The sequence below is a fragment of a genome, unplaced genomic scaffold (assembly GCF_019419815.1).
Source record: "Pyrus x bretschneideri cultivar Hongxiangsu unplaced genomic scaffold, Pyrus_bretschneideri_v1 Contig2, whole genome shotgun sequence".
Lineage (NCBI taxonomy): Eukaryota > Viridiplantae > Streptophyta > Magnoliopsida > Rosales > Rosaceae > Pyrus > Pyrus x bretschneideri.
Window position 1 is genome coordinate 1296945 of NW_025999501.1, and position 24637 is coordinate 1321581.

Here is a 24637-nt window from a genome sequence, read left to right on the forward strand (position 1 = left end):
TTAGAAAGATTTTAAGATATGTTGTCTCTCTTTAGGAGGGCCGGATCATGTTAATACACGATTTCTATGAAATGGACCTAAACTTCTTGCCACAGTGGCGCAAAGGGCCTGAGCTATCCTCATTCACTTGGACCCAAATATTGGAACCAGGTTAAATTCAGTTTCCACTACGAAGTCGCCAGTGGGGTTGACGGCTTAAAGCCCAATAGCAAATACAAAAGAATTGTTTTTTTTTTAACAAAAATACAAAAAATTGTTAACTACACTTTCTTTCTTTCTTATACACATTTTTGTTCATCTGATATTCGTTTGTTTAATTTATTCAATTTGATGAGTATAAATAAAAAAAATATGTTAAAGAAGCAAAAAATGTGTGACTATCATTTCCTAATAATATGTCTGATAAATAGAAAATACTAGGATGTGCTGTCCGCGCGCTATTGAGGCATTACAAAGCATATAGATAATTATGGATAAAAAATTATAAAAAATAAATTGAGTATAATTAGTAAGTTTAAAACTTTGTAGTAGCATAATATTGATTAACAAAAACAAAAGTATCAAGAAATAAAGAGTGAGTGGAATTGAGTACTTACTTGGGTTGAGAATCTGAATAATCGTTTTTCTTTGTCTGAGTTTGATTAACACCAGAAAAGTTGAGTTTGTTGTAATTAGCAACAATAGTTACATAAGAGTTTAAAAAAAGTTATGGAAACGATAATACCATTGAAGAACAGTTAATTTCTTAATATTATAACTTTAAAAATGAAATGAAAATGCATTCCGAGATGGATCAGAATTATGAGAAGTGATAATCTCAGCCTTGATTATTTGGAGCAATGGTCATCATTTTCGTCTTTTCTCTTCAGAGGAATTAGCTATTACCAATTTATACACACTCACTTCTTCTAATCTATTCCGAACATATAGTTAATTATTTGTTTGTTCACCGATAGATTTAAGATAAACATTAAAAAGATCAATCAAATGAATCAAATATGAAACTTTACACTTATAAGTAAAGAGCAATATAACTAAATTGTCGTGCTGATAACAAAAAGATACTAAACTTTTATTTCCACACAATGTTAATAACTATTTAGCCACTCAAAGTTCATTCTTTGTTCTTCCATAGTCATTTGCTCATTCCACCCACCATTTTGGAAAAGGATTATATATTAACAAAAATTTGTTAATTTTTGCCATGGTGAGAACAAACTGTTATAGCAATTTGATAACAAAGAGTGACAAAGCACAACAGAACAGAAAAACAAAAAAAAAACAGATTACTATTTCTTTTCATTTGTTTCATCCACCTGAACAAAACACAATACACAAACACATCTATTTAAATCAGGCTCACCTATATTATAAAAGGACCATCCAAACAACTGAAAAAATACACTTAACATGTATTCAACGTCTAATAAACGATTACCAAGTGATAAAATGATTACACTTAACTTGGTGCAAAAGATATTTAAACTATATTCTCCTCGGACAGCTTAACGATTACCAAGTGCTTGGCAACAGCTTTTGACAGATTAACAGCTTGTTGCATGATCAGAAATTCTCAGAATCACAACCATGGCCATACCTCCCACATACCTCCCACAACCATGGCCATACCTCCCACATACTCCTTTTCTTCATTTCAAGAGTTCTAGGAATTCAATTTTTTTTTTATAATAATTATAAAAGAAGTACATTTCTAATCTCCAATTCACTGATAAAATTTCGGTTTCTTTGATCACAATTTAGAGGTAAATTTCAGTTTCAGTAAATAAATTTGTAAAAAGATTCCTCGGCATCATTGTAGCTGGTACTTATGCATTTTATGGGTAATATCACATAGCATCGGCAGAAGAACGGTAAATAGGGTTTACGGACAATATTTCCAATTTCCAAAATTAAGATTACTTTGGTGTGAATTATGCGTTTCCAAAATCGATACAAACCCAATTTTCCCAATTTCTCGGTACCCCAACACATCTATCAAACCCTAATTGAAACTTGTGCTCCAATCAGGCGAACAAAGAAGCTCCCCCAATTCATTTTATTTTCCAATTTAAAGATCGTAACTTTGAATAAATCAAAATTGAGATTACCTTCGTGTGAATTGGCGTTTGAGGTTGAGGAAGCTGCTCTGATTCACGTCTGAAAACGCAATAACTGAAATCAAAACTCAGAAACGTACAACATAAAAAACACATACACAATATACGATTGAATAACATACCTCGATAGTTTGTGCAGCAAGAACAACGCTGACAAAATAACTGTACAAAACAACCATTTCAACGATCAGCAAGGGTTCAGAGTATAATCACCCTAATTAAAAAAAAAAAATTGACAACACCCCAAATCCTCCTAAAAATCCCTATCAGTCTATACCAACTCACCCCCAAAAATTTAGCACATATAACAAACAAACGATTTCAAACGCAATATATAGGCCAAAAAGAGCGGCGCTGTCCGAAAGAAGAATAAGAACACTGGAATCGAAGAGAAATAGGTCAAATCGAAGAGGAGGTGCGCAGAGCGATGAATGCATGGGCAAAAAATGAAGGAACTGCGAGCAACGATGTGTAGAAGAAAGGAAAGAACGCTGAAATCGAATAGGGAATCAAATGGATAAAAAGGATACCCAGGATGATGATCAACACAAGGCCAAAGAGCGGAAGAATCCCGAAGAAAAGAAGGGTAACAATAAGGGCAAGAATGCCATTTTACTGCAGCAGAGAGGGTAAAAAGGACCGCTAAGGAAGAAATGGGAGGGCATATTAGGGTATTCACTGTTTATGAACAGTGGCTCCTCTCGATGATGAACAGTAACTTTCTGCTGAGTTTTAGTAGATGTAAACTAGTGTAGTGCCCGCGCATTGCCGCGTGTTTAAAAAATGTATAAAATATATGTGCATTCATATTAGGTGTAATATTTACAATTGTATTTATACACATAATAATTTGTACCTGAAAGTTATATTGACTGTCGTTTCCCAATTTTTTTGTTTTATTTGTGATGATGTACATGCTTCTGTGTTATGATTTGAGAAAATAGAAGCTGTTAGTACAAATAAATAAGAATGTTAAAGAAGAAGAACGATTTTTATAATTGGTAAAGAAATTGGGTAATTTTTGCAGTTTTTAAATAAATTTAATAATATACTACAAAGAAAACTGCAAGGTACCTATTATTTTGATCAGCAATCTTCTCCAAATAGTAACACTGGATGATGACATAAACTGTCATAGCCTTCAAAAATGACAATTGGCAAAAACCTGTTTATATCGGAGATAAAATTTTAATGACATTCACAGGATAAAACCTGTTATTATTGTTCTAATATTATTGTTAAAAAATAAATAAATAAATAAATAAAAAGAAGAAGAAGAAAAAGCATTGATTGCTTTCTTTGTAAATTGAATTTACATACCATATGAGAGGTTAATCTAGCTTTGATCGAGATTTGTAGTACATGCTGAAGTTCTCAATGTTTGACGGTGATGGTATACAGTTGATTGACTCGTTTCAGATGAAGACAACTGTGAACATTTCTGAGCCAAAAGCTGTTGTGGAGTTTGTTAGAGAATTAAGCAATATATGTAAAAACTGAGAATTATTCCAAGTGATGAACCATGGATATATAGGAGTTTTATTTTATAGTGGAAAACAACATAAAACAATAAAAGAAAATCTTTACAAATTCGTTTGAATTTCCTATACCATATGTTACTGGGTTTTCAATTTTACACACCAATGTGCCTATCTTATTTGCAGCACGAAACCAACATTAACATATAACAAAAAGTTGAGTGTTTACCTGCCAATGTAGCAATAGGAACGAACACTATAGCTCCAATTCAAAGGTCAAACCTTTCTGCAAATAAATCACTCTACGTTTCACCAATTTATTCCATCTCACCACGAAAACTAAGCAAACACAAACCCATATTACAAAATTAACATTTAAAAGAAAATGGAGCTCGTCTTCTTGGAAATTTAAGCACCAATGCATAAAATTGTCCACTAATTCTTAGTTCTTCTATGCATTGCGGGATCATATGCTTACTTGCAATTGATGTTATAATTTGTGAATTTTATGTAAACGACCCTTAAGTTTATATATTGACAGTTAAGACGTAAGAAAAGCTAAAATATATTTACTCTGATTGATCAAATTACTTAGTCTAATTCCCAAAATATGTAATGTACAACATGGTCATCTTTACACATGTATTACGGAACAAACCAAAACCAAATTAAGGAATTTTAATTTAAAAACAAAGGTAAAACATAAGGTACAAATTACACTAAAGTATGGACATTGCATCCAAAAAAAGAATGGATCATTTACTGTCAAGTTAATATTGTAATCTCTTATTACATTATTGAGGTCTTCTTCGTACTGCAAAGATAATAAACAAAGTTTAAGTCCACTAATCTTGAGGCCAAATAAGAAACAATATCATAACTAAAAACTAAAATAGCTGACAAATAATTTGATCAAAGTGAATAGAAGATGAGCTGACAATGCCATACCCTACGATCAATGATAATTTGATACAATGCCACGTGGAAATTGCTTAGCCCATCTACTGAAGACTAAATGTGTGAAAAAATAGGCTGCAAAAGAAGAATAAATGAAGCATATGTTGAAAAAGAATATTTGGTCACAAATGACCTTACCGTTAAAAGTAAATTATAAGAACTTACCATGGGTATTGATAGAAGCAGGAGACTGTTCATAAAGATTTATCTATTACCAAAGAATTAGTGAAACACATGACTAAAATCAAATTCCTATCTACCCAAGTCTTTTTACAACTAAAAAAGTTGGGAACATTTAATCATAACCTGGAAGAAGAATCCATTTGGTGATTTGATTCAAACCTGGCTGAAATCTTCGAGTCTTCTTATGATTTCAAACATCTCCAAACCACCTGGTGTTTCAAAAAAACATCAAGCCCAATAAATACTACTCACACAACAAAAATTAATAAATATAAAAACCGAATTTGTTCAAATCAACACAAAAAACCAAAAACTCATAGGAGCTTCCTTCTGAGAATCTCAAACTCTAACCATTTCAAAAAAAGTTCTTCGCATTTCCTCAAATACGTGCTAAACTCTCTCCTACTGCTCAAAATCCAAATGAGTACTTGAGATATATAGAACCACATTTAAGTTAAAGCTATACTGCACTAAATGACATTCAAAACCACAAACACCAAAACAAAGATGAATTCAACACGTTGAATGTGTAATACTCATATCTAAATCCAATTTGAAACATAATTTTCGCCCTTAAAATTTTTTCAACAAATGAACAATCAATTTAGGAAAGCAACTACAATGCAACTGAAGAGCTGTTCGACTTAGCTCCATTTAGTATGGCCAAAAGCTTGAAAAACAGCTTAGAAGCACAATTCCAAATATTACCAAAAGCAAGCATCTTTGGGGTAAAGAGCCCACTTTCCCAAACAGAGCTTTAAGTTCATGCCACATGATTCGAATTAATTTATCACTAATATAAGTTTTAAAATGGTAAAAAAAGGAGGAAATACACCTATCACCCTGTTCACTGTGATCTTTGAAATCCAAGTTCCACTACGTATCCCTCTGCATAGCTGCATAACTTCCAGTGACGAACACGGTTTCAGAATATATAAACTTCAGAACTTAATTCATTCTATAAAATAGAATAAAAAAGTTGATTTACACTTGTAAGGCATGCTCCAATGTTGATAAAAGTTGAGTCAGTTGATTTGTGACCACCAACTGTAAACGAAAAATGTAAATGCTAAGTTAGTTTACATGTTTAAATCTTTTGGTAAATGCTAAGTTATGTTATTATCTATGATGGCATGCCAAAGACCAAATAAAAAAAATAACAGTAAAGAGTTAAAACTCAAAGTTGAAATACCATCTTCAATGTACCATCATATGCTAGCATTTAAAGTTGAATTGTTAAAATTTAAATCCTATGATCAACTCACCTTTCTTAATCTTTTCTGGAGGAATAAACAGAACGTTTCTTCTAATCTTCTTTAACCACTACACTAAAAAAAACAATAATGTTTAAATATTAAAATTGAAGATCTTAAATTCATAAGTTAAAAACTTAAAAGCTAGTTAAAATAAACATCCATTACAACAATAGCACGGAAATTAAGTTGTTTTATTTCTGAGCATTTTTTTGGCAATCAAACGGAGAAAATCTGTGTTAAACTAAACACGCAATGGTTGTTAAATTTAGTTCTTTAAATTTATAATTTTTTTAACATGTGAGTTGATCCGTACTTTTTAATTTGGTTTGGAAATGGGGTAAGATCATGTTGGTTTAAAACAATTGTTAACATGTTATGGTGGAATATATTATACCAAGGATTAAACAAATAGTTGCCATTTATTTCTTGCAATGCATTCACTGTTAATGAATAGTGACATCAAATTGATAAGTTTGTAGCTACATAGGAAAAAAGACTAATAGGTATTATGCACATAAGTAATCAACCAAAACCTCTTTCCACATCAACTAATCAATAGCTTTAACTGTAAAAAAAAAAAACAAAAAAATTGATTCGAAAAACCTCTGTAACTATTGTAATTTTCAGTTTCTAACTCATTCTTTTGATCAATATCATCTGAATCAGTGTAATTTCGTCAAATTCTAATCCATATTATCACTTGTGTGCCTAAAAACTAATCGACTCTTAACAGCAGCACAAAAAAAAATAAAAACTTGGAAAAACGAAGTTGTGTGCCTAAAGGCTTTGTTTTAAAAGACAGAGAAGGGCATAAGAACTTTACCTTAGGAATTTTCCCAACTCCGCTCAACCTTTTTACCCACCCTAAAAAATACTTCAAATCCGATCCACCTACTAAAACACAACCAAAAAAAAAAAAAAAAATTAGCAAACTAATAAACTTAATTATATATGATCATTTCACCACATATTTCAAATTAATTGGTGAAAAAATTAATTAATTAAAATGAGTTTAAAATAAATATAAAAACCAATAATAATTGTGATTGTCCATTTTCTGCTCCCTGGGCTTTCCACTTGGAGTTCAAGATAGCACGAAACCACTAAAAAAAAAAAAAACTATTCAATTTCTGAGACCAGAGAACAAAACCAAGCAAACACCACCAATGCAACAGAAACAACATAGTAAAATAGAGTTTTACAGAGAAAAAAAAAAAAAGAGAGAGAGGACTTTAATTTTACATCGATCGAGCAATCGATCTAGACGAAAACCCTAAATCTCGAAGACCAAGATTTCCTAAAACGAAAATTCGAATTAGATGGAACAGCCACACACAAATCATCGAAAAAAAAGAAGAAAAGTTTTAAAGAAAAAACTCACAGACCTTAATCAGAAGGGGTTTGCAAGGTTGTACACAAAAACCCTAAAATTCGCACACCAATTTTCCTGAAACAAAAAAACCCAATCAGATCAAACAACCACACTGAAAACATCAAAAAAAAAAAAAAAAAAAAAAAAAAAAAGAAAGGAAACAATCAGTGCAAAACGCAAAGACTTGAATTTTACAGCGATCAATCTGCAAATTTCTTCCCAATCAAAGAAAGGACAAAAAAAATATAAGCAAAGAAACCACCTGAAACAGTGCAATCACCCGGAAAAGAAACTCTTCATACGACACACGATCGACGCAGAGAGAGAAGCAGGGAAACACGAAGGATTGACGCAGGGAGAAAAGCACGGAAACAGAGAGGAAGAGAAAGGGAAAAGCGACGGAAGAAAATGGAAGAGAGTTAAGCAAGGAAACACGAAGATTGAACAGGGAGAAAAGCAGAGAGAAACAGAGAGCAGGCGAAAGGGAAAAGCAACGGAAGAAAATGAGAGATGGTTCGAGCACCTTCCCATATGTAGACTCACTCTACTAAGGGGCAAAATCGCCAATTCATGTAGCATCTTTTAAAGGGCTGAAAACCGTGCGTTAGATCAGGGGCAAAATCGGATTGACGCTGTTAATGAACAGTGCCAATCCGCTGAGCTTTAGTATATATAGAAATATAGAATGTATTATCCATTTTTGTAAACTTTGAACGCGTAAATTCCTCCAAAAATAGGGAGACCAATTAATTTGCACTTTCTAAATGATGTTTTACTGTAGTGGCAAAAAGTAATAATGTTTATATACTCTTCGATTATCACCGATCTTTCTCCTCTTAACAACCAATTTTAGTTAAAATGATCTCTGAAACAAAGGGGGCGTTGAAGATGTGCAAAAGGTGTAGTGGCACATGACCCCGAATTTTTTAGGGGCCCCAAAAAAATTTACCCTCCTATATATTACATATGTATAAATTTCTACTAAAAAAGTTTTAAACTGAAAAGAAAAAGCATCATCATATGATTTAATTTATATTACAATTGATTAAGTTAAGCTTATATTTAATATATTAATTTTCTACTTTTCTCTAGCAATAAAAACTTGTGTATTACTTTCTCCCACCAATACAAACGTATTTTTATCTCTCTTCAGTTATGCTCTATTTTTTCATAGATGAACTCTAAATCATGATTTTATGTTGGAGATTAGAACATCTCCAACGGAGACGTCAAATTCAAAATATCAAATTTCAATTTGATGGCGGACTTGATAATTTGACAAATTGTCTATATTTTTTTTTTCACCTGATATGCTAAAATTTATTACTTCATTTATGTTTTTTTTTAAACAAAATAAAAGGTGGGTTGTTGTTGGTTTAAAACTAATAAGAGTGAGATGCTAATTTCAAATAATTTTGAATATTGATTGTTGAGCTTTGCATGAATATATTGTCCAAAAAAATAATATTTAATAAGGAGGGCCTTTTTATTAAATTCGCACATGGCCCCCAAAATGTTAGAGACGGTCATGCTCTGAAATTGGCATAACTCCTCACTTTGGTCACTGAGATTTAAATTTGATAAAACTGGTCTCTAAGTTTGTCCACCGTCAATCATTTTGGTCTTCCATGAAAAATCTCTATTAAATAAGAAAATAACAAAAATACCCTCAATTTTTGTCAAATCATTTTGGCCCTTTTTTTATTAATTGAGGGTATTTTTGTCATTTTGATCCTTATTAGCAGCGGATTTTCACAGGAGGACCAAAATGATTGATGGTGGACAAATTCAGGGATCATTCTATAGATTTTAAATCTCAGGACTAAAGTAAGAAGTTATGTCAATCTCAAAGACCATTTTGACTAAAATGTCCTATTACTTTAACCCATTAATGCTACCGTTTTGTCAATTATATATGGGAGAAAATTTATGTTTTTCTTTTGACATTTGAAGAAGATTTATACTGTTTTCCTTTTTTTTTTTTTTTATCAATATCAGCTTTACATCTTTGTCAGTTCGTTGTGAAACGAACTCATTAGTATTCTATTTTTAGAAAAATTAATTTGGATTAAGGTTCATGACAGTTTTAGAATGTGGTTTTGGTGAGTTAACATAATTCTTTTTTAGTATATTTTAACAGGAAAAAGAAATAAAAGGTTGGTAACTTATAAGGTCTTCCAAGTAGTTTGAGTGAGTGTGACACTCAATTACCTACCTGAGTTTGTTACTTATAACACTATTGTTATACTAGTATGAGTTCAATATACCAATATCTCACTCAAATTTTTCGGGCAATTGTAAAAATGTGATTCCTATATGAGTTCAATATATTAGCTGCAGCACCTTAAGGGATGGCATAGCCTTGCAAGGTTCAAACGAGAAAAGGCTTACGGTGCATACCTAGGCACCCAGAGATTGGAATACCTACGAGGGAGTTATAATACTTTTTTAAAGGTTAATTATTAGTTTTATATTTTCTTTTTGTTGCTTCAGTGTAACACTTGTCTTTTTTTTTTTTTTTATTGTTTTATTTTTATACATGATAGTGTTAATGAGTTGAAATGTTAGTTATTAGGAGAGAAGAAAATCGGTGGAGATCAAACCCGAACCATGGTGTATAGGCATCAATTTTTTTCGCCATTGCGGTAAAGTGCAACCTGCCTTGTCATATTTTGTTTTGATGATTAGAAATTATATTTCCAAAAACAATTAATTAACAAAAACAAAAGTTAACTACGAGGAAGAAAAAAACAAAAGTTAATTAACCTGACAAAGGGAGTGGATTAAATTCATCACAAGAAAAAGCACATCCCAAATCCATGGCAAAACAAGAGTTGGAGAAAGAGGAGAAGAACAATGGCACAAGAGAGAGGCCTAACAAGAAGGAAGTCATCATCACTGTCTATGTTGAAACACCATCACCGTCTGATTCGTCCCATCAGAAAACTGATGATCATGTTAAGAAGATCAAGCCCAAGCATAGCTCCCAAAACCCTCATCAGACTGCGAAAACACGAATCCATGATCGCCGAGCTCGACTCCTTGCTTATTCTCAAGAGCTAAGAACAACTGGTGATTCCCAGAAAGTGCAATGGCCTAAGAGTGATTCAAAGCCAAAGCCTAGGGTGAGTTTTCATGCATATATAGATTGTTTGGTAATGTTGGTACATTGTTGATTTCGCGTCGATACTCCATTGATATATATATATATATATATATATATAGATGTAGTTGGTATATTGTTGATCTCTGTCGATAGATTGTTGAAATTTGATATCGACGATATAACAGACTAGTCTATAGTACCTATTATATTGTCGATATCAGTTCTCATAGTTGAATTCATACGAACGTATAAATTACAAAACTGAGGTACGTGTCTAGCATTACTCTGTTGATCATTTTAATATTTGGTATCGACAATGTAGGTAGATTTGTATCTGGTACCGGCAAATCACTCTCCGTAGTAGAAATGCACTTGAGTACACAAATTATCGAACTGAAATTCATGTGTGCTTGGTAGGTGGGAAACAAAAGGTTCACAACTCCAATAAGACTCGGAAGAACACAGAGCAGATGGAGATACCAGCGCTTAGCACAAGAAGTAGACGTATATTGCAATCCCAAATCCATCACAGGCAGGAACAAAAAGTCCGCCGAATCAGAAACAAGTTCTAACTTTCTGGTAAATCGCTTACACATTAATCAAATTGTTTCTGCTTCATTTCAGCAATTGAAATTTGAGAAATGATCGTTTCGGCCAATTTCTCTTTTCCTTTTTCTGTTTCATTATGCATAAGCAAATGGGTTATGGGATTATCCTTAATGTTAAATTAGGTGATATTGTTTTTGTTGGTGTGTTTGGGCAGAGGAAGCTAAGGTGTGTGCTGAGAGGAATATCTGGCTGGAGCTGCAACAAGGGATCCAAAGTTGCTGAGAGAAATAATCAGTGTTGTTTGATTTAGAGTTTTTAATGTTTATTTGCTTGAATGGGTCGTATGTCTTTTTTCGACCCACTTATCCTGCCCTGTTTCTTACAGAAGTAAAATTTAAGATCCATTTTTAACTCCACCTTTTAAACATCTTGCCAAGTTAAAAATACTCAAAACAAGGGAAGTTATTGCACAAAAATCCATAACTTACGTGTAAAATGATGAGAGTTTGGCTCCTTACGGAATAGGAGTCAATTCTTCTTACATGCAAATCACAAGGTCACACATACTGAAAATATCGTCAGTTCCATTTTATTTACAGCCCAGCAGAAAAATACAATAGATTCTACTTGCTATGATTTTAACGAGTTACTTTTGCATTAGTATCATACCGTCATTTGCGGGTGATAGGGAATTCAAATTCCATAGGAACCCCTAAAACAGAGGGTCCAAAATAAAGGAGGGCCCCTAAACCCACCTGGTGATTCACACAAGGAAATACATTATTCCTCCAGAAGCTGTACACCAGCTATAAATGAAATTGGCAAAAGAATCAACACGGTAGGTCACTGAATTCAGAATTTAAGAGAAGATAAAAAGAAGGTACACTATTCACCCCTGTTGAAAGACAAAGAATAACCGATCAATACAATCTACGAGGAATATTGAACACGAAACTGCCCTCAAGTATCCAGGGTTTATGCCCAGCCATCTGCATTTCCTACAACCTGTTAATCAGTAACCTGTCACTAATCACAGCGTGCAATCCAGGCCGCAGAAGCAATGATTCGAAACCAAAAAAGTGGGTTCAACTGCCTAAGTTTCCAATGAAAATGACAATACTTCTAACGCATACCATAACAAGGTGCATCAATGAGGTGAATGCATTGAAAAGAAAATCGCAAAAGTAGAATGCATTCTCCCCAACATTTGGGCAATTTTCGTCATAAGAATCGTCCAGGTTCTCTAATTCTACGCTGCACGCCCCCACCTCTAAGCCCGACAAGCCTCCGCACCACTCCCCTGCCTCGAACAGAACCACGTCGAGGTGCAAAGGCAGAACGAGAAGCTGAAGCACGCAAAAAACCATTTTCATCCAAAATCGTGCGCCGTGAGAAGAGACCACCAATATCAAATGAACCAAATCCAAAATCATCTGAGTCACTGTCATCATCTAGCTCCGAATCAGAATCACTGTAAATGCCATCAGGGTTTGGCTCCAGCACATAATCCCCCATGATCACTGCCCCTGGAGTAGATGACACTATTGTGCTGATAACATCACTTCGCTCTCTCTCATACTCAAGCTTCTTCCATTTTTCTTCAAGTAAAGGATCCACTTCTCGGGGTCGTGCCAATGGGTGCTTTGCCTTAACATGTTTTCTGAGCTGTTTATAAGTTCCAGCAAATGAGCAATTTTCCTGCAAGCATGTTCTCTTCTTGGCATCAAAATATTCTCGTGCTGGTTCCACCACTGTCCAACCCTTCACTTGCCCCCGACATAGCGGGCATAAAAGCTCTGGTACATCTGTCTTCTCCTTGGGCTCCCCTTCACTTGAACTGAAACCTAAACTGTCCATTGGTCCATTCCATGGTTGAGAATTTTGAATTGAACATGCTTTTGTGTACGCTTTCTTATATTGTTCGAGACAGTTTGAATAGCGATGGCCAGTGGCACACATATATGGGCGACAACCCTTATTATAAGAGGAACAAAGGAGGAGAACAGCATTGTGAGGGAACTCCATGCAGACCGAACATGTCACATTTTCCCAATCTTTCTTCTCCACTGCTTTGTGAGGTTTCTTTTTTGAATGCACATCTTTAAGAACCTTTAATGGATGCTGGATCTTCTTTACAGCTCGGAAGTCATGTTTACGTCGCAACTTGTTAACTTTGGCCATTTACAAAACACAACCTGAAATCCATCAAGAGAAAAAGAAAGAGAAAGGGAAAGGATATTATTCTTACAAATCTTCGGCATTCTAAGAATAAAGATGAGTAAACAAACTAGGTTGCTTGCATACATCTCATGCACAACAAAACATATGTGCAAATTGACTCTAAGATCTCCCTAATGACTCATGTATCAAACACATCCAACAATTGTGTCCCTAAAAAGGAAAAGTAAATCAGGTTCTCGGAATCTTTCATATTGTACGTATAAGTTCAAAATGCTATTTGTGTGGTGTCATTCTTGAAACATAAGTCCATTTAATACAGCAAATCAAATTTTTTTTGTTTTAAAAGCAAAAGGAATTTTCTGCAAAATCATAGGAACTATAATTGACAAGTGAGAACAATTCAACCGTTGACAATTTGCAATTTCGATATACAATTTGTTTACATTACCATTTACAAACCATAATTCATCATTTTATTTAGCGGGTAAGATTGAGACATAAAAAATAACCAGATTACAGAAGAAGTGAAAGTAAAATGGACAACAACATGGGATTCTGAGATCAAACGAGCACAATTTTTTCCATGCAGCAACCAAACCCCAGTGACTAAAAAGGGAGGGGTTTTTTTTTTTTTTTAAGTTTTGCAGTGTATCCAAGATAAAATTATAAAAATTTCCAGACAGATCTTTGTAAAGATTTGGCTGGCCTAGCTTCATGCTTAGGAACAAAAAATATCAACAAATTCATGGAGATCCGACGAAATCTCTACTGACTGACATTATCAAATTTAGTAGCTGTCATATTGTTAAGAGAACTCAATCTGTGAGCCTCTGCATGGGAAATATAAGTGCATACCACTCATATAATACAATTTTTATTACAGATTTAAACATCAAGAATACCATAATAATCACAGAATACTTCATGTTTATTTGAATCAGTCTTTTACACTCATTGTCCTTCTTCCACCAGTCCACTCTCATCCCATATCGGCCCGATTTTCTATTCCTTATTAAAACCTCATCAAATTGCATACCAATAGCTTGTGCTTATCCTTACTAGAATATAATAAGATAGGGAATAATCAATCATATGAGCACAATATCTCTTCGTCTTTTTTTTGGTACAAGTGGAAATGATCATCTGAAGCATCACATGCCAGGGCCGATAAAACAATGAAATGATTGTAAAAACAATTAGGATTCAGAATTAGAAATAATCTAAACAGACGGATCAGTTTAAAGTTACAAGTGACAATAATTTGACCATAAAAAGAAATCCTTTCAGACATTAGGCACTACAGAAAATAAAAAACAAAACATTTCCTATGTTTTCACTTCTGCAATTTATAGACTTTTCTAGGTTAGAAGTGATTAGAAGTATTGATGAGATACCGTAGTTAGTTAATACTCCTACGCCCGTAATTTCGGTTAAACACGCAGATTTAAAATGAGATACACCACTAGGAGGACATCACAAAGAATTAAAATTGAGCAGTAGACAACCTGAAAAGATTACATCATTTGACTAAATTGCTCTAAACTAGCACTTATTCGAATAAACACTTCCAAAAATGTGGGAAAAAGACGAAAAACTCAAGCATGCATTTACTTTCAGGATCAAAATGTCACATAAATAAATCAGAAGTTGTAATCAATCGCTTGACAAAAGCAAAAAAACCTAATTGGACCGGCAAAAGGCCTGAAGGCCCTGAACTTTACAGTTTATGCAATCCGAGATCCTTTAGAAACAAATTGTACGGACGAAAACATGAACGAGCAGTGAAAATTTGAAAATGCAAACAGAAATCGAAATGCAAATCTACATGTAATACTACGTACGCGTTCACAAATGAATCTGAAATCCCTAGAAACAAACAGGAGCAATTCACATAGCAAAGGGGTTCTTCGCAACGATCGAGACAAAGCAAACGGGAAGACTAAAACCCTAGAAACGAAATCGAAGAAAGGCGCGAAAATTGAGATCGGCGGAGGAGTCGGGTTCAGTCAGTACCTGGGAAGCGGCGGAAAGGAAATGAGGCGGCGGCAATTACGGCGGGAGAGAGAGGGGAAGGTGGGGAGGAGAGAGGAGGGAGAGTTTTGGATTTGGTGGGAATGTGGAGGCGGAGAAAGTGAGGTGAAGGAGGGTTGGGGGAGAGTGAAAGGTTGGATCTTGGCGGGTCACGTGGGAGGAGAGAGGGAGTTGCGTGCCGTTTTTATGGTTGCTGCGATCGATGGCGTTGGTGGTGCACCATAATGTTGTCATCTGCATCACAGACGATGAAAACGACGATGAAGCCGGAGGCTTTTTGGTTGGGTTCAACCGAAAATCATTTGGGCCCACCAAGCTGAAATTCTGAGTCTCTGAGAGAGTCCATTTGTAGTGTGTGCTGGGCCCAGCCAGACCCGAACACATTGTTTACGGGTAACCTGCAACAAGCGACGCTGCTACAACCCTTTTGCGTTTGAATTGTTTTTATTTAGTACATGTTAAATGGATTTGCATAACAAATTAGTCCTGTGACAGAGAAAAAATAAAAAAAATTAGCCCTGTGAAGAAAGTGCAGGCATGTCTGCACGCGGACTGTGAGAGGTCGGTTGAGCAGTGCATACACCTCAGCTATGCTCTGAACCGGCTTCTCACAGTCCACAATTCAAACATCCAGCGCTGAACTGGCCTCTACAGATGTTTGTTGCTGATGTCAACATTGACTAATGGTTTAAGTTGAAAATGCATGAAAAACCATGGAATGTTTCGTATTGGTTTTCCAAGTTACACAGAAAAAAAATAAAAAATAAGAAAAAGTCTAAATTGATGACTGATTCCCAAACAGTTGGCTATTCTATCTCCATGAATATAAAGACTTTTTCTTTGTAAACATGAACATAAAGTCTAAATTGTATGCTAAGTAAAATATTATACACAGATTACAGATTGTATAACGTAAGCCTGCCAATTGCAACACCGTCGATGACAAATTATATACGCCTTCCAATTGCAACACCATCGATAACAAATTATATACACATTGCGATTCCTTTCCATTTCTTACACATCTAACTACAACAACTTACTGAATAACTTACTTTGGAACTAGAAGGAGAAAACACAGAGACATCAAACACCTATCTAAATAAGGGCAAAAGAAAATCACATCCTACAACAGACGAATACGCTTGAATAATTTCTTACTAGACTGCTCGCTCCACGGTGAAAGATTTTCAGAGTAAGGAGGTGTGCACCCGAAGGGGGTTAGCAGATCCTGCGACGACCTTGAAAATTGATGAACGCACATGCACTCTACTAGCGTAAGCCAATATTTGATGGCTGAACACTGGATACCGGAGCAAGTTACGGAACGTGGATTAAATGTCCTGCATCTCTAGTGTTGGACAGAGCTGTTACCAAAAAGCAAAGAATATACTAAACAGTGAACGCATTGGATTCTACAAGTATTTTCTTTTAGTTTACATTCACGGGAAGAGTGAGCAACAAATATGAAGCAGTGGAACACAAATCCAATCTTTTACCTTATATCACAACTTATATCTGAACAAATATTTTCAGCTGGGCCCCCGGTGATGATAAGGAGATGCTGATCCAGAAGACGTGGGAGGGGTCTCTTAAGAAATGGATGAATTAAGAGCTGAGCAGCAGTGGGACGTTTTTTTGGATCAACTTGTAGGCATTGATTGATGAAATCTTGTGCATCCTTTGAAAGAGAATCAGGAATCTGAGGGGGCTCCCCCTTACCAATCTTAAATAATGCTTGCATCTGTTGAGACACAAGAAGAGACCATGTCAGAAACAAATTAGAGGTCAAAAGAGATGCACCATCCAACACATTGTCGTCATCCCTAGAGTATAGACCATATAGAGTACAACTTATAATGAAATTGGCACGAACCCATTCAAGATTAGAGTATGGAACCCGCCCGGTTAACATCTCCAACACAGTGCATCCAAGGCTCCATATATCAGCTGGAAGCCCATAACCTTGGCTCTTTCGGTTAACAACCTGCACAAGAATAAGATGACTGAGAAATACACGAATAAAATTTGGACACAGCCTATAACATTCATGTATCAATATATTCAGCCTTTTCAGAGGCTAGACATTTCAAATACAGAATTAGGTCCATTCCGCCTACATGTTTGAAAAAGATACTCCATGTGATGTGATATATAGAAAAAAAAACAGAAGTTGGCAAACATTCAAGTTGCAAGATGCATCAAAACATGACAACTATCATAAGCCATCGGCATCGTTATAAAATTTTCTAGCCTTGACACAAGATGTGGGATATTTTTTAGACTGAGAAAAGATATAGGATATCTGTAACTTACCGTACCTTATTTCAATTAATTCAGCTTAATTAACAAAAGCAAATCAATGAACAATATTGCTGCGTGTCTGGCTGTGTTCTTGGAGAAAATTTAATTAGGGTAGAAATCAGAAAAAAAAATACATCCTGCAATAACCAGGATGTAATTCAGGAAGCAAGTAAACTTTGGGAAAATCATCCTGCAATAACCACTAAATTTAGCAATCCATGATTGTACAACGAGTTTCCATCAGTATCAAATTGAAGTACATTATGTCCTTGATTAAAAGAAAAGGAGAGCTCATAAGCATTCAAAATAGTCTAATATTTTTAACTTTTGATAACTCAAATTAAAACTAAAATGTACAGGCAAACCTCTGGAGCCATCCAGAATGCAGTCCCCTGGCAAGATTTAATGTCATTCATATTTTGGATAGTCTGAAAAAAAAAGGACGCAACAAAAAATATTAGGAGAAAAATAGTTCACAATCACTTGTAAGTTGCAAATATCGAAAACACTAATACAGCAAAGATTTCGAGGCATGAAAAGACAAACCTTTGCCAATCCAAAATCTGCAAGCTTCACAGATCCATTTGCATGCACCAAAATGTTTGCACATTTAATGTCCCTTAATACACGAAACAAATGGATGAGAATGGATGCAGACAAAATTACAGAAGCAAAGCATGGAATGAACATTGTGATGGCATAGCCACTTTTATTTTCGTTCTGTTATGGGATGACCCTGACATGAGATGGCTCATTGGTGGAAAAGGAAAACATAATCCACATGATATAACTTTCAAATAAACATATATCTTGTGACACGAATTACCTGTGAACCACTTTTCGGTCATGAAGATACTTCAGTCCATGCAGGATCTGTCTTGTGTATTCAGATACATGAGAATCTGTAAGATGATATGTCTGATAGAGTTTTTGAAGGGAACCTTTAGCTACAAGCTCCAGAAAGATATAAAGGTTTGATTCATCCTACAACAACCATTGAGCAAATTATACATCAGATACTGGTGCTCAGAACCAGATTAGATTGATAAGTACAAGAGCAATCTAATGTTGAATTAGTAAATGTATGCTATGGGAAAACTAGAGTAAATCATAATCACACAATGTAATATACTATCAATATGAAACAGGTCAGAAATGCTTAAGCTTACACCCAATACAACTACAATTGTTGATACTACAAATGCTTAATACTTTTGGAGTCAAAGAAGACCATCAAATAATATGGCCAAAGTGGCTGAAAGTAACCGGTAACCCCCCAGGTATATACATGACACCGTGGCCAATATAATTTTATATCTAAAATCAATTTGCATGTGAGTCAAAATAAGAAAACTAAATCAATGTATGAGAATATTTTGTGTACATTAAGGTGGACTTTTTGTAGATGGGCGACACTGTCAAATATAAATAAAAAGGAAGTTATACTGGCATGAATTTGTAGCATTTTATATACTGAACAGATGATCTTGACATGCATAAATACTCACATGGGACATAAAGGCATAGCATGACCAAAAAAACATGGGGCATACAAATAAAAAGGAGTACCTTTTGGGTGCCATAATATTGAACTATGTTATGATGTTCAAACTGACTCAAAAGAGCAATCTCCTGAGAAAAAAAAAAAAAAAAACACGGAATCACAAAATGAGGAAAAGTATGTCAGCAAGAAACAATAATCAACCTAGGCTGTACTCACATATAATAACTGAATCAATTACTTAATAACAAGGTATTGACATGCAAAACCTGGACACAAGACCAGACACAACAAAAGCCTCAGTCACCTGTTCAAGTTGATAAACTCTTTGCTTTCCCTGACTTCCTTTATCAAGCAACGAAACTTCCTTGACAGCAATGAAGCATCCGCCACTGGGAGGAAAGGAAAAACATAATCAATAAGATATCTCAAATAAGGGAAAGATGCAGCATAGTTGCTCTTTAAAAAGCACATTTGTACTATTTAATTCATTAGGGAAGCTTTGCAGCAAAACAAAGAACTAATTCATTTTCATGTACAGTTATCAAACTAAACATATAGGAATAAAGGTTCTATGAATAAAAATAACTACGTCGAAGTGGCAAAGATAAAATAACTACGAAATTGCATTCCCATTCCCCTATTAAAAGAAAAGACGATACCACAAAGCCTCAATCATTTCATTCCCTAACAAAACAAGCTTGGGCCTAAGGTTCAAGCTATTGTTGGGCTTAAGCTCAGAAAAAAATCCGGACAGCTGATCCAGCCAAAAGTATGTCTCAGCTGGGCTTATTTGCGGAACAGGTGTCTGCTATCTCTAAAAACATAGCAACCATAACCTCTCATATGAATCACCTTCCTCTTATGCTTAACAAACCCAAGTACATCTGCAACTCACTACCTAGAACTATATTTGCAAAAAGGGTTCCTAGCATAACTCAGTTGTCCATACATTAGCAGACCACCAGGATGGCATGATATATTGGCTTGTAGTTCTCAAAAACACTTTAAACCCCATGAAGCAGGAAAATTAAGATATGCTTTAAGACTCATATAGAAACATAAAAAGGACAAGAAGCCTAAAAATCCCTTATCAAAAACCCTTTGAATTCCAATATATGTCTGCAAAAAAAGCTTTTACTAGTGCAAATTTAGCACTTGATTGGAGCAAGGACTCATATTCGAACAGCTATCATCTTAAGATCTTCATTCTATAAGTGATTCTTCCAATCAAATCTAAATAATGCCCTTCAAACTTCCTATCTAGAACACTCCATCAAGCTAGGCTGGTCTTGCATCACTAGTATCCTAAGGCAAATGAGGTCATCTATCTACTCTTCCATCACGTAAATTTCAAAACCAATTGGAACCCTTTCTTTAACCATCACCATTGAGCACTTATGTTATGTAGCCTCCACCTATCTACTTCCCAAGTCCCAAGAACAGCAAGCTATCCTTCAAATGCTGATCTTTCTTCCCTGAGCAAGCTTATTATATCATTATTTATCCCTCTGAGCTATTAAAGCATTTGTTTCTCCTAATTACTAATTGTTGCTTTAAATTTGTTCTTAGTTCTTAAACATATTGAAGTTTCCAATCTTATTACATATACAAGAATAAGCATTAATAAGAAACTGTAAAGGGCTTTGAGCACTTACTCAGAAATTGCTTCATACACCGACCCGAAAGACCCACTGCCAAGAAGGTCACCCTTCTCCCAGTGAGTGATAATAAGCTTCAGCCTCCCATTCGGCGAAATTCTCTCATTCGGAGAAACAGTGGTGGTGCTGGAAGAATCATCATCATTCGACGTCGTAAATGAACACCCTTCAGAGACCGGCACAGTATCTCTAATCTCAATCTCCACAGCACCCTCCTCTCCAACCTCTCCTTCTTCTTCTTCTTCTTCTTCTTCTTCTTCTTTTTCATCAGAAGAGGAAGCTGCAGAAGAAGAATCAATCCTTTTTCCCACAGGGTTTCCTGCGCCTTCTGGCGCGAAATCCCTCAGAATGTCCCAAGTCGAGCATCCGTCGTCGATCACCGGAACCCTCATCGACGGCGGCGGCTTGAGCACCGGCGGCCGCACACCCTTGATCCCAACACAAACCCCAGCTGAAACAGAAGTAGCAGCTGCAGCAGCAGCAGCATTATAACACCCGCTGGGAACGGCCGAGTCAGCCCGAGTCAACTCAGTTGCAGCAACAGTAACAGCCCTAACTCTACCGGACAACTCAGCCACTTCTTCCCTCAATACGTCAGGTTTCGGACTATCCAGACTATCCAACCCGTACAATCTGGAGATCGGGAGACGGTCTGAAGACGAGCGGATCTTCCGGGCCACCCAGTCCTCCTCCGATATCGAGAAGTCGTCGGGTCCGAGGCCCAAGGTCTTGTATATCCGCTCCATATCGCCCTCGTTCCCCTCGACCCGGAAGCTCGTCCGGTCCAGGTCGAACGAGCGCGTGTAGAGCGACGCCGACGACGACGAGTTGTCGAGTGAGGACGAAGTCGAGGCAGCGTCGTAGTCAATGTGCTTCGCCGCATTGCGGCGCTCGAGCCTCGGCTTCCGGCGGTTCTTCTTCGGATCCATAGCTTTCGTTCCCTTGCTATGAGAGAATAATCGAGGTAAGTGATGCATAGGGAGCTAAATCCATCTAAATTTTTCCACCTCAGCTCGGGAAATTCGATCGGAGAAAGCAAGCGACGATGTAGTGCACTTGTGTCTGATTTTCTCAGCTGATTTTCTGTTTGTTTCCCAAGAAAATCGAGCAAGAAAATGGAGGGAGGGGTTTGGGGGCGTTTTCGGGAAACGCTGACCAAAAAGGGGAGATGGTGGGAATTTTGGAGACTGGTAAACGCCGTCGAAGGGTGAGAAAAAAAAGGGAAAACGCGGTGCCACGTGGCAGTTTATGGGCTTGGAGGAGTGGGGACCACTTGCCAAGGATCTATCTAGGGCTTTTTGCGGTACGTCTGAGAAGGCGCGCAGATTCTAAAGCGTACGCCCTACGTCCGCGCAAAGATCTTGCTTACGTTTGGGTGACAGTAGATGAATGGATGAAGTTAAAATCTAATTTTTTAACTCAAAATAATTTATTTTCAAACTAAGAAGTAGTCTTCAATGATTTTGGTTGAAGTTTTAACTTAAAATTATTAAATAATGATCACTTAGTACTACGATTTAGTAGTATTACTCTTCACTTGTAAGTGAGATGTTTTAGGTTCGATTCTCGTCAAATGTGAATTTGAACCATATTATTATTAGTCCATTGTGACACTAAGTCCACCCTCTCATTCTTGGTCTAGATTATATTGTTTGTTCAAAATATAGTCTAAAATATTATATTTCTAGCTTTTTTTCTTAAACGTTCTAAAACCATCTCCAACTCTTGAGTTAAAACCTGAAATTTTTAACATAGAAAATTTAAGTTTTAATCCATAAACAGTTTTTCTTCTTCAACCCTTCTAAGTTAAACCTTTAGTCCGAGATTATTAAATAATAAATTTTGGATAATTTTTTTTCTTAAAGTAACTTTAAAATATATATATATATATATATATGTGTAGACTATCCTAATTTAATTTTATGAATATTTTAACCTAAAAATATTTAGATTTCGATAAATATTGTAAAATCACTAAACTGACACAATGAAACTCGTGGAACATTATGAAAGAATACGAAACACATAAAATAAAAAAAAATTCCAATTACTTTAGCCGTTAGATTTAAATTTGGACCATTAGATCTTTCTTTTTTTATTGTTCGATTTGATCATATTAGATTTTAGCCATTGGATTCAATGAATTTATAAATATAAAACTAAAAAAATACACATATATGATGGGTCAGCCCCCACTAACCTGGGGGATTCATGAGCTAAATTTGCTTCAGAAATGAGTTTTGGGTTAAAACTCATATTTGCCCCAAGGATTGAAGGAAGATGGGTAAATTTAGAACCTAAAATTTAAGTTTTACTCCAAGATTTGAAATAGATCTAAGTGGTGAAGCCACTTGAAGTGAAGATAATGCAAGCCTTCAAGTTCCATTAAAAAAATTTTAGAGTTAACTTAAAAAAAATATTTAACTAAACCCAAAAAATAGTAAAGATAAGTTTAATGGGCTTTCAAGATAGGTAGTTAGAAAAAATTTAGGGTGCAGCAAACCAGACCACGTGTCTATGCAACTCCAAATACAAGAAATATTCACCTACCCAACCTCCTGATTTGTCATGTTAACTCTGGCCCACTTTTATCCCACCCCCTCTCACACCACCCCTAATCCGGATGCGGCGCACAAGAACCTTTCTTTTGGTTGGTGTAAAATATTAAAATCTTTAAAAGTGATTAGTTTTTAAATAAAAATATTAAGTATTTGGATACTAAATCCTTAACCAAATGTAAATTTGAAATGTAAAAATCATGTTTGCATTTTGCTTTTGAATACAAGCACTATTACTCCACCAAGCTATAATAAGTGGAGGACATAGCGGGTTGAAGAAGAATGATCTATCAAACATGACAATCTACCACTTGACTGCATCTTATTTATGTTGAATCCCACGTTGCTCTTATTTTTTATGAGATATAACCAAGTCATTTTGGTGCAATCATCAACAAAAATGACAAGTCAACGAACTCCTTATTGAGTAGTAATTGGAGATGGCCCCCACACATTGGAATGAATCAATTCAAAAGGAACTGTTCTTTTAGGTAGCGTTTGGTACGCAGACGGGACGGGACGGAACAGATGTTCTGTGTTATGTTTGGTACGCGCAGGACGGAACAAGACGGTTGTTCCGTCCTGCGTTTGGTAGCACATGGACGGAACGGAACCAAAAGATTAAAATGACTAAAATACCCATGTTCCGCTGTTGTTTGGTACAATTTTATGGGCGGAACGGGACATGACTCCTTTTTTTTTTTTTTTTAATAAGTTGTTCAAATTTGAACACTATTATCCATTATTTGTTTTTCTTGGTCCAAATTTTAATAGGTATATGTTGTGTTTCACATGCAAACCCCTTTAAAATTTGTAATTTTTCCCGTTTTCTACACCTCCATTCGAATTTTCACCACAAACCCATCAAATTTTATTGTGCAAATTGCAAAACCCACACCCCAATTCAATTTTTAGTCCCTAATTTTGGCCCTTTCAATTGTGGGTTGTTGTTGTTAAGGATGGATTTATAAGATGTTACAATCCTATCACTAAGGAAATAAATAATTTACATAAAATCATAATAAACTACGAATCCCAAGAATACAGGAATATATACACAAAAGTTAACAAATTGTTGAAGAGAGCTGGAGTATTCAAAGTAGGTGTGGATGGTTGGAGAAATGGCAACGAGAATTAAACTCTTCTAGTGAAAATTTGATGAAATGGAGTAGAAGAAAATTTAACAGAGGAAGGGAGGAAATTGATCATCTAATGCATTATTTGGGTTGCCTCCATGATAATTGGGAGGAACATGGTGAGCAGATTAAGGCCTTGATAGAGTGTATTAACAAATTGAAAGAAAGAGAAAAGAAGTTTTAACTAGGTCTCGAATCAAATGGATGCAGGTTGGGATTCTAACTCAAAGTTCTTTCACTAGACCAC

The 24637-nt window shown here is 35.5% G+C and overlaps 2 protein-coding genes and 2 long non-coding RNA genes across 21 annotated transcripts; all 4 read right to left on the reverse strand.

The window, feature by feature from the left end:
- Positions 1-1343: 1343 nt before the first annotated feature.
- On the reverse strand, positions 1344-2688 carry LOC125476646. Its single transcript, XR_007257968.1, has 4 exons — positions 2403-2688; positions 2240-2279; positions 1641-2157; positions 1344-1608 (listed from the first exon to the last, which is right to left on the reverse strand). It is a non-coding gene; the product is annotated as an uncharacterized LOC125476646 (long non-coding RNA).
- A 305-nt stretch (positions 2689-2993) lies between these two features.
- Positions 2994-7883, reverse strand: LOC103956701. 15 transcript variants are annotated; one of them, XR_007257958.1, is made up of 12 exons: positions 7626-7882; positions 7377-7438; positions 7023-7094; positions 6815-6882; positions 6001-6058; positions 4895-5782; positions 4718-4760; positions 4544-4627; positions 3825-3881; positions 3438-3570; positions 3192-3282; positions 3001-3037 (listed from the first exon to the last, which is right to left on the reverse strand). It is a non-coding gene; the product is annotated as an uncharacterized LOC103956701 (long non-coding RNA). The 15 variants fall into 15 exon arrangements; XR_007257954.1 differs by having other exon boundaries at positions 6815-6885; XR_007257949.1 differs by lacking the exon at positions 7023-7094 and having other exon boundaries at positions 3005-3037; positions 4895-5639; positions 5724-5782; positions 6815-6885.
- Positions 7884-11780: 3897 nt separating this feature from the next.
- On the reverse strand, positions 11781-15453 carry LOC103956705. 2 transcript variants are annotated; one of them, XM_009368732.3, is made up of 2 exons: positions 15213-15453; positions 11781-13213 (listed from the first exon to the last, which is right to left on the reverse strand). In XM_009368732.3, exon 2 carries the CDS (start codon positions 13197-13199, stop codon positions 12240-12242), a length of 960 nt encoding a protein of 319 aa, XP_009367007.2. In that variant the 5' UTR covers positions 13200-13213; positions 15213-15453; the 3' UTR covers positions 11781-12239. The 2 variants fall into 2 exon arrangements, with proteins under 2 accessions (XP_009367007.2, XP_048439021.1); XM_048583064.1 differs by lacking the exon at positions 15213-15453 and adding an exon at positions 15041-15192.
- A 717-nt stretch (positions 15454-16170) lies between these two features.
- Positions 16171-21884, reverse strand: LOC103956703 (mitogen-activated protein kinase kinase kinase 1). Of its 3 annotated transcripts, none has more exons than XM_048583061.1 (9): positions 20694-21884; positions 19343-19427; positions 19104-19166; positions 18361-18518; positions 18081-18153; positions 17900-17962; positions 17107-17217; positions 16730-16974; positions 16171-16573 (listed from the first exon to the last, which is right to left on the reverse strand). In XM_048583061.1, exons 1-9 carry the CDS (start codon positions 21671-21673, stop codon positions 16357-16359), a joined length of 1995 nt encoding a protein of 664 aa, XP_048439018.1. In that variant the 5' UTR covers positions 21674-21884; the 3' UTR covers positions 16171-16356. The 3 variants fall into 3 exon arrangements, with proteins under 3 accessions (XP_048439018.1, XP_048439019.1, XP_048439020.1); XM_048583062.1 differs by having other exon boundaries at positions 16421-16581; positions 20694-21883; XM_048583063.1 differs by having other exon boundaries at positions 16440-16597; positions 20694-21883.
- Positions 21885-24637: the final 2753 nt, after the last annotated feature.

Bases quoted from the DNA above. Each gene is read 5' to 3' on its own strand.
- LOC103956705 (XM_009368732.3), bottom strand. From the start codon at position 13,199: ATGGCCAAAGTTAACAAGTTGCGACGTAAACATGACTTCCGAGCTGTA.
- LOC103956703 (XM_048583061.1), bottom strand. From the start codon at position 21,673: ATGCATCACTTACCTCGATTATTCTCTCATAGCAAGGGAACGAAAGCT. The intron at 19,167-19,342 runs GTGACTGAGGCT...TTTTTTTCTCAG, and splicing joins GAGTTTATCAACTTGAACAG to GAGATTGCTCTTTTGAGTCA. The intron at 18,519-19,103 runs GTACTCCTTTTT...TGGTTGTTGTAG, and splicing joins AATATTATGGCACCCAAAAG to GATGAATCAAACCTTTATAT.